Source organism: Oncorhynchus keta, chromosome 17 (assembly GCF_023373465.1).
Source record: "Oncorhynchus keta strain PuntledgeMale-10-30-2019 chromosome 17, Oket_V2, whole genome shotgun sequence".
In the NCBI taxonomy this organism is placed as follows: Eukaryota; Metazoa; Chordata; class Actinopteri; order Salmoniformes; family Salmonidae; genus Oncorhynchus; species Oncorhynchus keta.
Genome location: NC_068437.1, coordinates 14,965,035 through 14,981,354, shown reverse-complemented (window position 1 = coordinate 14,981,354; position 16,320 = coordinate 14,965,035). Strand labels below are relative to the sequence as shown.

Here is a 16,320-nt window from a genome sequence, read left to right as displayed (position 1 = left end):
AGCAAACAAAAAGGGGGAGAGTGGGCAACCCTGTCTGGATCTGCGGTGCAAGGGAAAATAGTCAGAGGACAAGTTATTAGTCCGTACCGAAGCCACGGGGGAAAAATAAAGAATCTTTATCCACGCAATGAATTTGGGGCCAAAGACAAATCTATAAAGGGCAGCTGTTAGGTAATCCCACTCAACGCGGTCAAACGCTTTTTCGGCATCAAGTGAGACCACCACCTCCTGGTCCTCCGACGCTGGGGAGTACAGTATATTCATAAGGCGCCTAATATTGAAAAATAAATGCCTATTTCTCAAAAAGCCAGTCTGGTCAGAGTGTATTACTTGGTGCAGCAAGCCTTCCATACGGATGGCTAAAAGCTTAGCTAGGATTTTGTAATCACAGTTTAAAAGCGAGATTGAGCGATAGGATCCACATTCCAGGGGGTCTTTGTTTTTCTTTAGTAGTAATGAAATTGAAGCCTGATAAAGACTAGGCGGTAGCTTTGAAGTATTGAGGCACTCTGCAAATAGTCGAGACAAGAATGGGCAAAGCAGACCAGAAAACGTCCTGTAAAATTCGGTTGGAAAACCATCCGGACCCGGTGATTTACCACTTTTCATTGCGGACACTGCTGTTGCAATCTCCTCAAGCGTAAATTCTTCTTCTAGATAGTCATGGGAGTCTGTATCAATTGAAGGCATATTCAAGCCATTAAAGAAGGAGTCAATCAGCAAGGGGTCTTGATGGGATTCCGAGGTGTATAGTGCAGAGTAAAATGGTTTAAATTGATCACTGATCTCTTTATGTATAACTGTGGTGGCACCAGACGGGGTCCTTATTTGTGGGATTAAACGTGAGGCCTCAGATTTACGGATCTGATGCGCAAGGAGTTTACTGGCCTTGTCGCCTTGTTCATAGACTTTGTATCGAGCTTGCAAGAGTAACTGTTCAGCTTGCCTGGTAGAAAGCTCATCAAATTCAGATTGGATTAGTTGGCGCTCTTTATGCAGATCAGAGGAAGGATCCGTAGCATACTTCTCATCCAGTGTGGCTATAGACTCGCTCAGGTCCCGAAGTCGCTGGGAGCGAACTCTGTTTTGGTTGGCTGTATAAGAAATAATTTGGCCACGTAGGTATGCTTTGAGAGACTCCCATATGGCAGAGCAGGACATACCTGGTGTTGAATTAGTTTCTAGGAATAAGGTGATTTCAGAAGAGATGAAATTGACAAACTCCTTATCTGAGAGTAAAATGGGGTTGAGACGCCATTGATAACACATAGGAGGTCGCTGGGGAAACTCTAGTTCAAGCACTAATGGTGAATGGTCAGAGATAACAATACTCTCGTAAGTACACTGCCGAAGGTTAGGCAGAAGTTTTTTGTCCAAAAATAAGTAATCAATCCGGGAATATGTTTGATGAACATGAGAAGGAATATTGTCTATCTGTAGGATGTAGGAAACGTCAGGCCTCAAACATAGCATATTTCTGAAGAAAGGATTGAATAAGTAGGGCACATTTAGATGGGCCTGTATTTGTTTGTGAGGACTTGTCAAGAACTGGGGATATTTTACAGTTGAAATCCCCCCCTAAAATCAACAAATGAGAATCTAAATTGGGAATAGTAGACAGAAAGGAAGAAATGAAACTTGTGTCATCCCAATTGGGAGCATAAACACTAGCCAAAACAAGAGGGGTAGAAAACAGTTCACCAGTTACTATGACGTATCGTCCCTTAGGATCAGCAATAACCTCAGAAGCTATAAAGCGAGTAGCTTTATCAACCAGAATAGCAGCACCTCTTGATTTACTATGAAAGTTCGAGTGGAACACTTGACCAACCCAGTCCTTACGTATCCTAAAATGCTCACCAGTCCTCAAGTGAGTCTCTTGTAGAAATGCAATATTTGCATTCAAACCCTTTAAGTGTGTCAACACCCTCTTACGCTTCACCGGGTTGTTAACCCCTTTGGTATTCCAAGAAATGTACTTGATCGTATTATTTCGGCCCCTCTGGGCATTCCAGTTATTCAACCCTGTCATTAGAGCATAGAATGGAAAAGCAATGAGCGCCCAAAACCCCCAGAATAACTTGTCTCAGAGTAATAATGTACGGTGGTAAATGTTTGGAAAAAGTACAGAAAATAAAACAGATAAAAAAACTAAAAAGACAAAATGACAACATTTGAACTGAACAATTCAACCTGCCCCCCACCCCTCCCCCCATCCCAGACAATACCTCCCCAAACGAGGTACAAGCCTAAATAGAACATGTTCTCTTCGCACAGTATGTCTGTGAGAGTGCGGTCTTAAACCTAAACTCACAGTCCCGCTCTTTAAAGTCGCGTTTTGTTAGTGGATCAAACAGCAAAAAGAAAGATTTGTATGTATTTAATTTTTTTTTTAAAAAGGAGAATCCCTTGTGCAAACGGAATGACAAAAGCACCACTTGTAGATGTATATAATTGTATTCCCAGTCTTATAACAGGCATTGAGAGGGAAAATAAATCAAATGTATAAAGGCTCTCAGCCAAAAAATCTAATTTGAAGTAAGGAAATCGTGGTAAGACAATCAAAAATAATAGTAATTATAATAGTAGTCTAGTTGAAGCTGAGACAGCTTACAACCAATACCAAAAAACTATGTGTGCGCAACGTTGAACGTTTGCTGGGCATAAATGACGCTCAAAACTTTTAAAATTAAAGTGAGGCCCCAAAAACCGTGTAGCCTCGGGAAACATTTACTATTAACTGGGTCAATGCAAACGGATGCAGTAAACAAATAACCAAAAATATTTTGAGTCACCGAGACAATGTGTAAACAAACTAAATAGGCGAGCGAGATAAGGCACGCACACTAGACAATCAAAACATTAGATCACCTCAAATAAGCCTGAATAGTTTCACCAACTATACAAGACTAGCCTGTTATGTCTAAGCATAATTGTACCACAAGTGGGTTCATTACTATCCACAGTACGCAAGCAACAGTTGCTGAACTGTGAGCATATTCAAGACTTCTTGATGTGACGTTGAATGTGAGCCATAGCCTCATCCGGAGATTCAAATGTGTAGTCTTTACCCTGGTGAGATATCCATAAACGGGCTGGGAATCGCAGTCCATACTTCACACTTGGATGGTCCCGAAGTACTCGTTTGGCCTGTCCGAAAGCTGCGCGCTGCCTGGAAATAGTGGGGGAGTAGTCCTGGTAGATGGAAAAGCTCTGTCCTTGAAAGCTCAGAGTGGTATTGCGGGCTAGTCGGAGGATCTCCATCTTCTCATGAAAAAAGTGCACTCGAAGAATTATGTCACGGGGCCTCTCCCCATCCCGGGGCTTTGGGCGCAGCGACCGGTGGGCTCGATCAATCAGGGGCTTTTCATCTAAGGCAAGAACATCCTTCAGCAGCCCCGAAACGAAATCCGTGGCGCGATGCATTTCGGTGGACTCTGGGACCGATACAAGTCTCAGATTATTGCTGCAAGAGAATCCCTCTAGACTCATGCAGCTCTCCTTCACATTTTTCAAATCCGCAGCTAGGCGTTTAACTTCAGCCTCCAGGGATGTAGTTAAATCGGAGACATTAGTAGCGGAGGCCTCCAGTGCCGCAATCGTTGTAGTGTGTGACGCAGTTGTTGTTTTGAGTATTGTGATTGCTGGCACAGTCTCGTTCCGCAGGATGGTTAAATCTGCTTTTAAAGTATCAGAAACCTCCTGTATTCTGGCCTCAATCGTAGCAACCACCTGTGTTTTCATTTCAACTATCTCAGAGCGTAGTAGTTTGATGGCCTCGAGAATGTTCATTTCGGCACCGCCAGGCCAAGCCGCGCCCCCGGCGTCCCAGGGCCCTCAGACTCAGGAGAGGGTGGTGATAAGAGCGGGTTTTCTCAAAGTCATGCTTTTGGCCTTATGTTTGGTCGACATGCTGACATTCGGAAGCAAAGTAGTCTTGTTTTTTTTACGGAAAGGGAACACCAAATTAATATTTGGTTAATATATTAATATACGGTTCTGCTGCAGAATTCACATAAACTTTAAGAATACCACGGGAGCAAACGGAAAACACGTTAGTCGCACATGGCGTCCCCTACCATCCCCCATAGTAGCCTATTTTGAATGATTATGTACAGGAGTAAGCTAATTAGGCTAAATCATTTTGGCAATTTAAATACATTTACCGTAGGGAACGCTTAGCTTCCCCTAGCCTTATGGACACACCGCCTACACCTTTAAATGTGTCAGAAACACAACCAGCCATGATGTTTTCATCTGATTGTCAAACAGGCACTCCTGTAGGCAACCCGGCACGGCACATTCGTTCACTCACAAAATAACTTCAGCATCCAAACCCCAAAGTGCATTGGGCACCCGCTATTTGATGAATGGAAAGAGACATCAGTTACACCACACCTATTGCGATGACATTCTGCGATTGTCATTAGGCCTACACTTGTAGCCTGAATTAATGCATCCACTGTTGTTCATGCGTGCCTCGGTCTCAGCCACTCATCTCTGCCTTGTCTGTGAGTGTCTCAGCCACTCATCTCCACCTTGACAAAATGTAAGTGTTCTCCTCAAACCACAATGCAATTTGGAGCGTATGCTACCTTATTCCCAGTCAACTCACACATTTTTCAGGCGGCTGACATGCAGTAACGTTCAAAATTGGTGTAATAGCCTATAGTTTTTTGGACATGTTGTATTAATTAGATAATGTTTTACCGGTATAGCGTATGCCCACTATTTCTTAGTGGGTATGGGCAAGCTTAAGCTATGGACAATGAACACAATTGCATTTTATCGACGGCAATTTGAATGCACAGAGATACCGTGAGGAGATCCTGAGGCTCATTGTCGTGCCATTCATCCGCCGCCATCACCTCTTGTTTTAGCATGATAATTCCGTGTCGCAAGGATCTGTACATCATTCCTGGAAACTGACAATGTCCCAGTTCTAGGCCTGCATACTAAGATCAACAGATGCATATCTGTAGTCCCAGTCATGTGAAATCCATGGATTAGGGCCTAATGAATTACTTTGAATTGACTGATTTCCTTATATGAACTGTAACTCAGTAAAATATTTGAAATTGTCAAACAATCACTTAACAAAGGCACTCCTGTAGGCAACCCGGCACGGCACATTCGTTCACTCACAAAATAACTTCAGCATCCAAACCCCAACAGTGCATTGGGCACCCGCTATTTGATGAATGGAAAGAGACATCAGTTACACCACACGTTTATATTTTTGTTCAGTGTATTTAGTATAGTTTCATCTAAAAATGACAACTTTTTCATTTCACTATAATAAAAATAAAAAAATGACCTAAGTAGGACGGTCCTCCCCTTCCTCTTCTGATGAGCCTCTACTGTTCAGTAGTACTTTCACGAAGGCGGTGTGTATTGTGCACTTCACAGAGAGAGTCAAAGGCTGAGTCAAGGCTGGAGTTGATAGTTGCGGGTTTACATTCTAGCCCATATCTGTGATACAGGGGAGTCCTGAAACCATTAAGTGTATCAATAGTCCACTTCTCCCAGTGTAATAAAAATGTGCTAGGATTGTAACCCTAATCTTCTATTTCATGTCTTAAATGTGGTCTCTCGCCTGCTATAGAAGAATGGCTCCTGAGAGCAAAACTGCATAGCATGACCGTTTCCCCTCCCTTTCTGCTTGACTTCCCTGGTTGAACACAGCCTGTTATTTGACCAGTCAGCCCCCCGTGATTTTGAAAACCATTCAACCAAAACTGTGACTTAGGACAGGAAAGGTCCAAGAGGGGGAGCGGGAGCACACTTCACTTTCCCGATGAGTGTGAAGAAGAAAGAGAGGCTTTGTCCCCAGAGTAACAGGGATTCCACAGGTCAAGACAAGATTATGGCGATGTTAAAACATAGCACATCAGCCTTAAGTGTCTGTATCAATCTGTCTTCTCCGTGGACAAGCCACCTATCCGTCTTCATTGACCCGTGTTCTATCCTTCCCCCTTCTAACACCCATCATATCCCCTCACCGCCCTCCAATGCACAGCTACCGTATCATATTCCTCTTTTCTTCTCTCTCACCATTTCCCTCTCTCTTCTCAGATCTGACTATGACCTGGAGTATGACAGCTATCCAGATGACCTCTACAACAGGTAGGCAGCTGTACTGCACCTGCTCTCACCTACATATCTATGTTATAAGAGATTCTTGTTCTTTACTCGCATGGACAAGTAAAAAACAGGCTCTGTTATGATCCAGTTTTCTTGTTTAGAACTCGTACTCAGATGTTATATGTAAATAGCCACGGGGCAAAAACTGGTTGAATCAATGTTGTTTCCCTGTCATATCAACCCCAAAAAATCAATGTGATGACGTTGAATCAACATGGGAACACTGATTGGATTTGCAAAAAGTCATCTACTTTGAACCTAAATCCAATGACATAGTGGCGTTGTTTGTTGATTTCAAGTTGAATTCACATTAGTTGACAATTCAACCAAGTTTAAATCCAAATTAGACATTGAATTGACATCTGTGCCCATTGGGGATGTTCTCTTGTGCTGCAAAGCCCCTTCTCAAAGTGAGTGCAATTCTCTAGTCTTTCCTCTCCTCCTCTTTGATTGCATGTGTCTCATGGACAGGCTTCTGACTCCTGACTCCTGATTCTTCTAAGAGGAGGAGTATGGCTGCTTGTGAAAGTCATGCATGTTGAATATGATACCAGAGAATATACTGTGCCGCCTTAGTGTTAACTCCTTTTAAATCCCCTTGCCTGGTACAGCCCAAATGGCTACACAGCACAAAAGACACTTGCTTTGTTTCAGTAACTCTGTCTGTCTATATTATTCCACAAGTGATAACAGTGAGACTATGGTGAAGGGCCACAGGGAGGGAAATGCTGTGGTGTTCTGAGGGGAGTCTCAAATTGAGACCGTTCTTTGCATTGAGGCTCCACTTGAATAGCCTAATTAGCCAGGCTTTGATTGGCTGCAAGAAGTGGGCCCTCTGTGTCTGGTGCTGATAAAGGACACTGTGGAGAGGAGAGATAAGAGAAGAGTGTGCAGAAACTTCTGGGGTAGGGGGGCGTTCGAGCAGCGAAATGGGGACACTGAGAAAGCATCTATCTATATCAAAGAGCTACTGATGGTTTGTCTGCAGGGACAGCATAGATAGGGATTTATGAAATATGATAAGCATGTCCAGATATACACTACGGTGCAAAAGTTTGTCATCACTTAGAAATGTCCTTATTTTTTAAAGAAAAGCTAATTTTATGTTCATTAAAATACCATAACATTGATCAGAAATATAGTGCAGACATTGTTAATGTTGTAAATTAATATTGTAGCTGGAAATGCCTGATTTTGAATGGAATATCTACATAGGCGTACAGTGGCCCATTATCAGCAACCATCACTCCTGTGTTCCAAGGGCATGTTGTGTTACATTTACATTTACATTTAAGTCATTTAGCAGACGCTCTTATCCAGAGCGACTTACAAATTGGTGCATTCACCTTATGACATCCAGTGGAACAGCCACTTTACAATAGTGCATCTAAATCTTTTAAGGGGGGGGGGGTTACTTTATCCTATCCTAGGTATTCCTTAAAGAGGTGAGGTTTCAGGTGTCTCCGGAAGGTGGTGATTGACTCCGCTGTCCTGGCGTCGTGAGGGAGTGTGTTCCACCATTGGGGAGCCAGAGCAGCGAACAGTTTTGACTGGGCTGAGTGGGAACTGTACTTCTCAGTGGTAGGGAGGCGAGCAGGCCAGAGGTGGATGAACGCAGTGCCCTTGTTTAGGTGTAGGGACTGATCAGAGCCTGGAGGGTACTGAGGTGCCGTTCCCCTCACAGCTCCGTGAGGCAAGCACCATGGTCTTGTAGCGGATAAGCATGCCCAACTGGAAGCCAGTGGAGAAGCGGAGGAGCGGGGTGACGTGAGAGAACTTGGGAAGGTTGAACACCAGACGGGCTGCGGCGTTCTGGATGAGTTGTAGGGGTTTAATGGCACAGGCAGGGAGCCCAGCCAACAGTGAGTTGCAGTAATCCAGACGGGAGATGACAAGTGCCTGGATTAGGACCTGCGCCGCTTCCTGTGTGAGGCAGGGTCGTACTCTGCGGATGTTGTAGAGCATGAACCTACAGGAATGGTGTGTTAGCTAATCCAAGTTTATAATTTTAAAAAGCTAATTGATCATTAGAAAACCATTTTGCAATTATGTTAGCACAGCTGAAAACTGTTGTCCCGATTAAAGAAGCAATTACAACTGGCCTTCTTTAGACTAGTTGAGTATCTGCATTTGTGGGTTCGATGACAGGCTCAAAACGGCCAGAGAAATGAAGGCTATTCCATGCAAAACATTGCCAAGAAACTGAAGATATCGTACAACGCTGTGTACTACCCCCTTCACAGAACAGCGCATACTGGCTCTAGCCAGAATAGAAAGAGGAGTGGGAGGCCCCGGTGCACAACTGACCAAGAGGACAAGTACATTAGAGTGTCTAGTTTGAGAAACAGACACCTCACAAGTCCTCAACTGGCAGCTTAATTAAATAGTACCCACAGAACGCCAGTCTCAACGTCAACAGGGAAGAGGTGACTGGGATGCTGGCCTTCTACCCCTTAATCACTATGATAAAAATAATATTTTTTCTTAAGTATATTTTTAACAAAGCTGAGATCTACTGTGAGGTCTAAAGTGTAGGAATACAGGTGAAATTTACATTTACAGACACTCTAATCCAGACATACTGTTCTTAAGAAAGCTAGATAGAACAATCACATACAATGCCTTCAGAAAGTATTCAGACCCCTTGACTTTTTCCACATTTTGTTACATTACAGCCTTATTCTAAAATGGATTAAATAAAACATTTTCCTCAGCAATCTCGACACAATACACCATAATGACAAAGCAAAAACAGTTTTTATTTTTTATTTTGCAAATGTATTAAGAATAAAAAACGGAAAACTGAATAGTTATGTAAATACCTTATTTAAATAAGTATTCAGACCAACATTGAGCTCAGGTGCATCCTGTTCCCATTGTTCTTCCTTGAGATGTTTCTACAACTTGATTGGAGTCCACCTGTGGTAAATTCAATTCATTGGATATGATTTGGAAAGGCACACACCTGTCTATTTAAGGTACCACAGTTGACAACCATCTCTGCAGCACTCCACCAATTAGGTCTTTATGGTAGAGTTGCCAGATGGAAGCCACTCCTCAGTAAAAGTCACATGACAATCCTCTTTGAGTTTGCCAAAAGGCAGCTAAAGACGCTCAGACCATGAAAAACCAGATTCTCTGGTCTGATGAACATTTTGGCCTGAATGCCAAGTGACACGTCTGGAGAAAACCTGGCACCATCCCTACGGTGAAGCATGGTGGTGGCAGCATCATGCTGTGGGGATGTTTATCAGCGGCAGGGACTGGGAGACTGGTCAGGATCAACGGAAAGGATGGAGCAAAGTACAGAGAAATCCTTGATGAAAACCTGCTCCAGAGCCCTCAGGACCTCTGACCGGGGTGAAGGTTCACTTTCAACAAGACAACGAGAAGCCACAAGTCTCTGAATGTCCTTGAGTGGTCCAGCCAGAGCCTGGACTTGAACCCGATCAAACATCTCTGGAGAGACCTGAAAATATCTGTGCAGCGAAGATCCCCGTCCAACCTGACAGAGCTTGAGAGGATCTGCAGAGGAGAATGGGAGAAACTACCCAAATACAGGTGTGCCAAGCTTGTAGCGTCATACCCAAGAAAACTCGAGGCTTTAATCGCTGCCAAAGATGCTTCAAAAAAGGACTGGGTAAAGGGTCTTAAAGCTTATGTAAATGTGATATTTCCATTTATTATTCTTAATAAATGTGCAACATTTTCTAAAAAACAGTATTTGCTTTGGGGTATTGTGTGTAAATTGACGAGGGGGGAAAAAAACAATTTAATACATTTTAGAATAAGGATAATAACGTAACAAAATGTGGAAAAAGTAAAGGAGTCTAAATACTTTCCGAATTCACTGTATCTCAGTTATAGTAAGTACATTTTTCCTCAATAAAGTACCTATAAGCAAAGTCAGTCCTAGTAGCGGGGAGTCAAGAGCAAGTGTTTGTTCACAAACTGCTTTTTTTTTACGGGGGTAGGGGATGGGTGAGGAGGTGGTGCACGGTGGGGTGCTGTGGGATAATTTTAGATACTCTATGAAGAGGTAAGGTTTTAGATGTTTTCGGGAAGATGGACAGGGACTCTGCTGTCCTAGCTTCAGGGGGAAGATGGTTCCGCCATTGTGTTGCCAGGACAGAGAAGAGCTTTGACTGGGCTAAGTGGGAGCTTCCCTCCTGTAGAGGGAGGGCCAAGAGACCCGAGGTGACAGAACAGAGTACTCGGGTTGGGGTCTAGGGTTTGAGCATAGTCTGAATGTAGGGAGGGGCAGTGCCTCTTGCTGCTCCGTAGGCAAGAACCATGGTCTTGTAGTGGATGCGAGCGTTGACTGGAAGCTAGTGGAATGTGGGGAGAAACGGGGTGACATGAGAGAACTTGGGAAGGTTGAACACTAGGTGGGCTGCAGCGTTCTGGATAAGTTGCAGGGGTTTGATGGTATAAGTCACTGCTTTGATGTTTCCAGAGAACGACAGGGTGTTGTCCAGGATCACGCCAAGGTTCTTTGCACTCTGGGAGAGGGGCACCATGGAGTTGTCAACCATGATGGAGAGGTCTTGGAGCTGGCAGGCCTTCCCTGGGAGGAAGAGTAGCTCTGTCTTGTCGATGTTGAGCTTGAGGTGGTGGGCCGACATCCAAGCTGACATACTGTATCTGCCAGGCACACATAGCCACCTGGGTGTCAGAAGGGGGAAAAGAGAAAAGTAGTTGAGTGTCATCCACATAGCAATGATAGGAGTGACCATGTGAGGATATGACAGAGCCGAGTGACTTGTTGTATAGAGAGAAGGAGAGTACCTATAACCTAGCCCTGGGGGACACCAGTAGTGAGAGTATGTGGTGCAGACACAGATCTTCTCCATGTCACCTGGTTGGAGTGGCCTGCCAGGTAGGATGAGGAAGAGCTGATGGTTCATGATGTCGAAAGCAGAGGATAGATCTAAGAGGATGAGAGTCAGCTTTGGTAGTGAGGAGAGCCTCCGTGACACAGGGGAGAGCAGTGCTTAATTTGTAAATCGGGAGGTGCCGGAACAAAAAGTGAGCACGAGAGGGGGCTTCCCTGGGGAGTTCTGAGGTACGGGAACGCATGAGAGAAAAAGTAACCTTTATAATTAAGCATTGCATGCATATCATTGCATTTGAGTAATGGCATAAGGCAGTAGAGTAGAGGCACTTACAGAAGTTGCACACATGGGGATCATTTTTAGTAGCTTAGGGTCCAGGAAAAAGGTGGCCTTTTATAAACGCATTTCACGCAATTCTACGTCATTTTACATGACTGGAGACTTTGCCAGAATCTTTTTTAATACCACACAAATGATCGAAATGGCAGGGTACTTTGACACTGAGAAATTGACATCAATAAAAACAACCTTTTCTTGAATCCATCAATAGTGTAGGCCTAGGTGTGTGGAGACATATTATAGGCAACGATATGAGAAGGAAATTATAGTCCTACAAATGCTTTCCAGTTTAACTGAATACACATATTTAGCAGACATTATTGCGGGTGTAGCGAAATGCTTGTGTTCCTAGCTCCAACAGTGCTATTGTATCTAACAATTCACAACAATACTCAAATCTTAAAGTAAAAGAATGGAATAAAGAAATATATAAATATAAAATATTAGGACAAGCAATGTCGGAGTGGCATTGACTTAATACAGTAGAATAGAATAAAGCATATACAGGAGATTAGTAAAGCAGTATAAAACATTATTAATGTGACTAGTGTTCCATTATTTAAAGTGGCCAGTGATTCCATGTCTATGTATATAGGGCAGCAGCCTCTAAGGTGCAGGGTTGAGTAACTGGGTGGAAGCCAGCTAGTGATGGCTATTTAACAGTCTGATGGCCTTCAGATAGAAGCTGTTTTTCAGTCTCTCGGTACCAGCTTTGATGCACCTGTACTGACCTCGCCTTCTGGATGATAGTGGGGTGAACAGGCCGTGGCTCGGGTGGTGATCTTTTTGGCCTTCCTGTGACATCGGTGTCCTGGAGGTCAAGCAGTGTGCCACCGGTGATGCTTTGGGGAACCACCCTCTGGAGAGCCCTGTGGTTGCAGGCGGTGCAGTTGCCATACCAGGTGGTGATACAGCCCGACAGGATGCTCTCAATTGTGCAACTGTAAAAGTTTATTAGGGTCTTAGGGGCCAACCCAAATTTCTTCAGCCTCCTGAGGTTGAAGAGGCGCTGTTGTGCCTTCTTCACAACACTGTTTGTGTAGGTGGACCATTTCAGATTGTCAGTGATGTGCAAGCTGAGGAACTGGAAGCTTTCCAAATTCTCCACTGCACTCCCGCTATGTGGATAGGGGGTGCTCCCTCTGCTGAATTAAAATTATGATTGTACTGTTATACAATACAAAGCCTACCAAATATTATTCATAGCAAAAAAACATAAAACAACCATTATTTAAGAATGCTTTGGTATATAAATGGTCAAGCCTATTCTCCAAAACTAAACAAATTCTAGTCATCACCTTTGAGTGTAAACTGTATTATAAGGCATACTGCATGGACTGGTTATCTTATCCTACACTCTAAACTTTCTATCCATGAGTCTGGAAGAGAATTTATAGCCCCAGGCTATGCTGTTGGTTCGTGGATTGTCAGGGGGCTTACAATTAGGCTATTAGGCTATTAGGCAATTAGTGAATTTGTATTTGATTTTGAATAGCCTAATAGTAGGGTATTTGTCATAATTAATTGAGTGACACATTACCTTTAGTTATCCAGAATATCTCACAACCATGCGTTTCCATCTCCTCGTCTCTCTCCTCTAGACCTATTCCTTTCCTGAGCGAGCAGACAGGCTGTTTAGTTAAATATGTTTAGTTAAACAGTTTAGTTAAATATGTTTTGTTGCAAAATCATGTTACTATCGATTTTAAGGAACAGATTTCACTTGGTTTCCCAAATTAAGCACTGGGTAGCTGCAGGAACAAGGTTGGAAAGCCCATTGCATACAGAGTTTGGGCGGAATATCACCTGTCTTGCCAGCGAGAGCATGCACCTCAAACAGTGGTTGATGCGTGGAGTAAAATAAGTGTTATTATATTTATTTCTCAGCTGCTTATATTAAGCACGTGCTCCGCTATAAAACCGAAGTAGCTTACAAAATGGACCGGTTGGAAAGCGTGCGGCTATTCGAGTGCATACGGATGGCGTATTTTCCCTCCTGCCCCTGTTCCTATCTATTTGATAATTAAGCAATAATACATGAGAGGCCATGTGTTATGACATTTTTTATCATGGCTGTAATATGGTCATAGCCACGAGGCGAAGCCCACCACAGCCATGATAAAAATGTCATAACACATGGCCTTGAGTGTGTTATTGCTTTTATACAATGGGTTACCAGCATTAAAAATCAAGATTATTTCCAAAACTATCCATTTTTAAACAATACTGTACATGATGCTACATTCACTAACACTGGTTATAATGATCTATTTTAAATCCAAACGAATTTGACATATTAGTAAAGATGAGATTTAATTGAGAATGGGTGAAAATATGGGTGAAATAGGGGTGAAAATATGATCACTTTATGAGAGAACAGCTGTGAAGCCTGAGGCAAGGAACAGAGTGCAAGCTCTTTTGCTACTTTCTCGGATTGTCAATAGCCTATAATTCAACCATGCAGCCCATATACGTTTAGACTTCTAAGACATTCTAAGGTTTGTATCATTAACAACTTGTTACATCTGATCCTGCCACACCCTCTACTGCTCATCCTGTCTCTCCTTGACCTGCCGCCACTCCCCCAGTACTCTATCTCTCTCCCTCTCTCTCTCTGTGTGTGTGTGTGATTGTGTGGGGGCGGAGACAGGTGTGCTGGAGTCAGAGCAGATCCCCACCAGCAGCAACCTGTTCCATAATCAAGACCTCTACAAATACTCAGCTTACCCTGTCCCAACCCCTCTCACTACAGCCTCAGCTTCTGCACCTGGTTCCCTGCAACCCACCCAAGCTTCCCCTGGCCTGCACTCCATCTTCCCACTGTGTTTCATTAAATACATTGGTTACCAGTTTCCTCGTCTGAGTCTGCTCTTGGGTTCCCCTGTTCCACTCCGCGTAAAAGTACGATCTGGCCAAAGAGATGAACCCAGCAGACTCTGATACTCTCCACCAAAACCTTGTCGGCCAAGGTGCCCTGCTCGAGCAACACGGCCAAGCCCTGAAGACCCTTCTGGAGCACATCAAGGAGTTTTCATGGAGCCTGTCTGACCTACAGGGCCAACCCTTCGCCCAGGGCTCACAACCGGTTCCAAGTCCTTCTTCTCCACTCCGGGAGCCGTTTGTTAAGACTCCCGAGCGTTATGATGGCAACCTTGGAGTTTGCAGAGCCTTTTTGGTACAATGTTCACTAGTATTTGCGCAACAGCCCTACTCTTATGCTAGCGAATGGGCCAAGATTTCCTTTCTGATTGGCTGCCTCCATGGAGCAGCGCTTTCCTGGGCCACGGCGGTGTGGGAGAGACAGTCCATCTGCTTCTCCTACTCCAGAATCACGGAGGAGATGAAGAAAGTCTTCAACGCCCCTCCATCAAGGCCCTCATAGTGTTGCTGAGATGGCATGTGCATTTCGCACCCTCACCCCTGAGAGCAGCTGGAATGAGGAGGCCCTTCAGGGAGCATTCCAGAACACGTTCATGGAGACCCTCAAGGACGAGTTGGTGTCCAGGGATGAGCCTGATGGACTTGATGAACTCATCTCTCTCACTATACACATCGACAACCGTCTCCATGAGTGTCGGAGGGAGAGGGTAGGTAGGGTTGCATGCCCCATAACATCTGCTTCAGTGCCTTGTCCTCCTTCTCCCACTGCATCCCATCCCAAGGCTTTTCCAGATCCTGAACCCATGCAGCTTGGCCGGACCCTTCTCTCTCCAGAGGAGAGGCAACGACGAATCAGCGCTAGGAGCTGCCTATACTGTGGCCAGGTTGGTCACTTTGTCTCCACTTGTTCCTTGTGCCCAGCAAAAGAGGGTGCTCGGCAGTAGTGGGGGATATACTGTTGAGCCAAATCGCCTGCCCGTCTTCCCCCAGACCCCTGCTTGAAGGCAACCTTGTGTGGCAGAGCCAGGCTTTTCTTCTGTCTGTTTTCATCGATTCGGGTGCCAACGGGAGCTTCCTGGACCGAGGTGTTGTTACGCAGTTTGGCCTGGACATTGTCCCACTCGATTCACCCCTCGAGGGCAATGTTCTCAGTGGACAGCTCCCCGCCTGTGTCTGTGAGAGAACTGTACTTGTCATCCTGCGTCTCTCTGGAAATCACCAGGAAAAGATCAGTTTCCACATAATCGACTGTCCTTACTCCCCTCTGGTTCTTGGCCATCCATGGTTAAAACTACATAATCCACAGATTGACTGGACCGCTGGAAATGTAACCACTTGGAGTTCATTTTGTCACTCTAACTGTCTACATTCTGCCCTTCCGCCTGCCTTGTCTGTGCTCCAGTTCATTCCAGAACCTCCAGACCTGTCATCAGTTCCTCCAGAGTATCATGATCTAGCTCCTGTTTTCAGCAAGTATCACGCCCTGTCGCTGCTGCCTCATTGGCTGCAAGACTGCACCATTGACCTCCAGCCTGGAGCTCCTCTCCACAGTAGCTGGTTGTTTAACCTCTCTCGCCCTGAGCAAGAGGCTATGGAGAGGTACATCCAGGATTCTCTGGCTGCAGGGCCTATCAAGCCATCTTCCTCCCCGGTGGGTGCTGGGTTTTTCTTTGTGAAGAAGGATGGGTCACTGAGGCTGTGCATAGACTTCGTGGGCTGAATAATATCACAGTAAAGAACAAGTACCCCTTGCCACTCATCAGCTCTGCTTTAGCCCCCTTCCATGGTGCCACGGTGTTTACCAAACTCGACCTCTGGAATGCCTACTACCTTGTTCGCATAAGAGAAGGGGATGAGTGGAAGACTGCGTTCAACACACCACTTGGTCACTGAGTATTTGGTCTTGCCTTTTGGTCTTACTAATGCCTCTGCTGTTTTACAGAACCTAGTTAGTGATGTGCTGAGGGATGTGATTGGAAGCTTAGTTTTTGCCAATTTGTTTCCAAGGACCCTGAGGCTCACCAGCAACACGTTCAACCACGTTTTTCAATGGCTGTTGGAGAATAAGCTTTTTGTTAAATCTGAAAAATGTGAGTCCCATGCTGCCTCAGCATCTTTCCAG

At 44.6% G+C, this 16,320-nt stretch overlaps 1 protein-coding gene across 2 annotated transcripts in view; it reads left to right on the top strand.

Moving 5' to 3' along the window:
• LOC118396116 (RNA-binding Raly-like protein) overlaps positions 1–16,320 on the top strand; it is a 60,967-nt gene that overhangs the window by 21,929 nt on the left and 22,718 nt on the right. For both annotated transcript variants that reach the window (XM_052465525.1, XM_052465524.1), the window contains exon 3: positions 6,076–6,126. In XM_052465525.1, the coding sequence (XP_052321485.1) occupies positions 6,076–6,126 (51 nt within the window). The remainder of the gene's footprint in view (positions 1–6,075; positions 6,127–16,320) is intronic.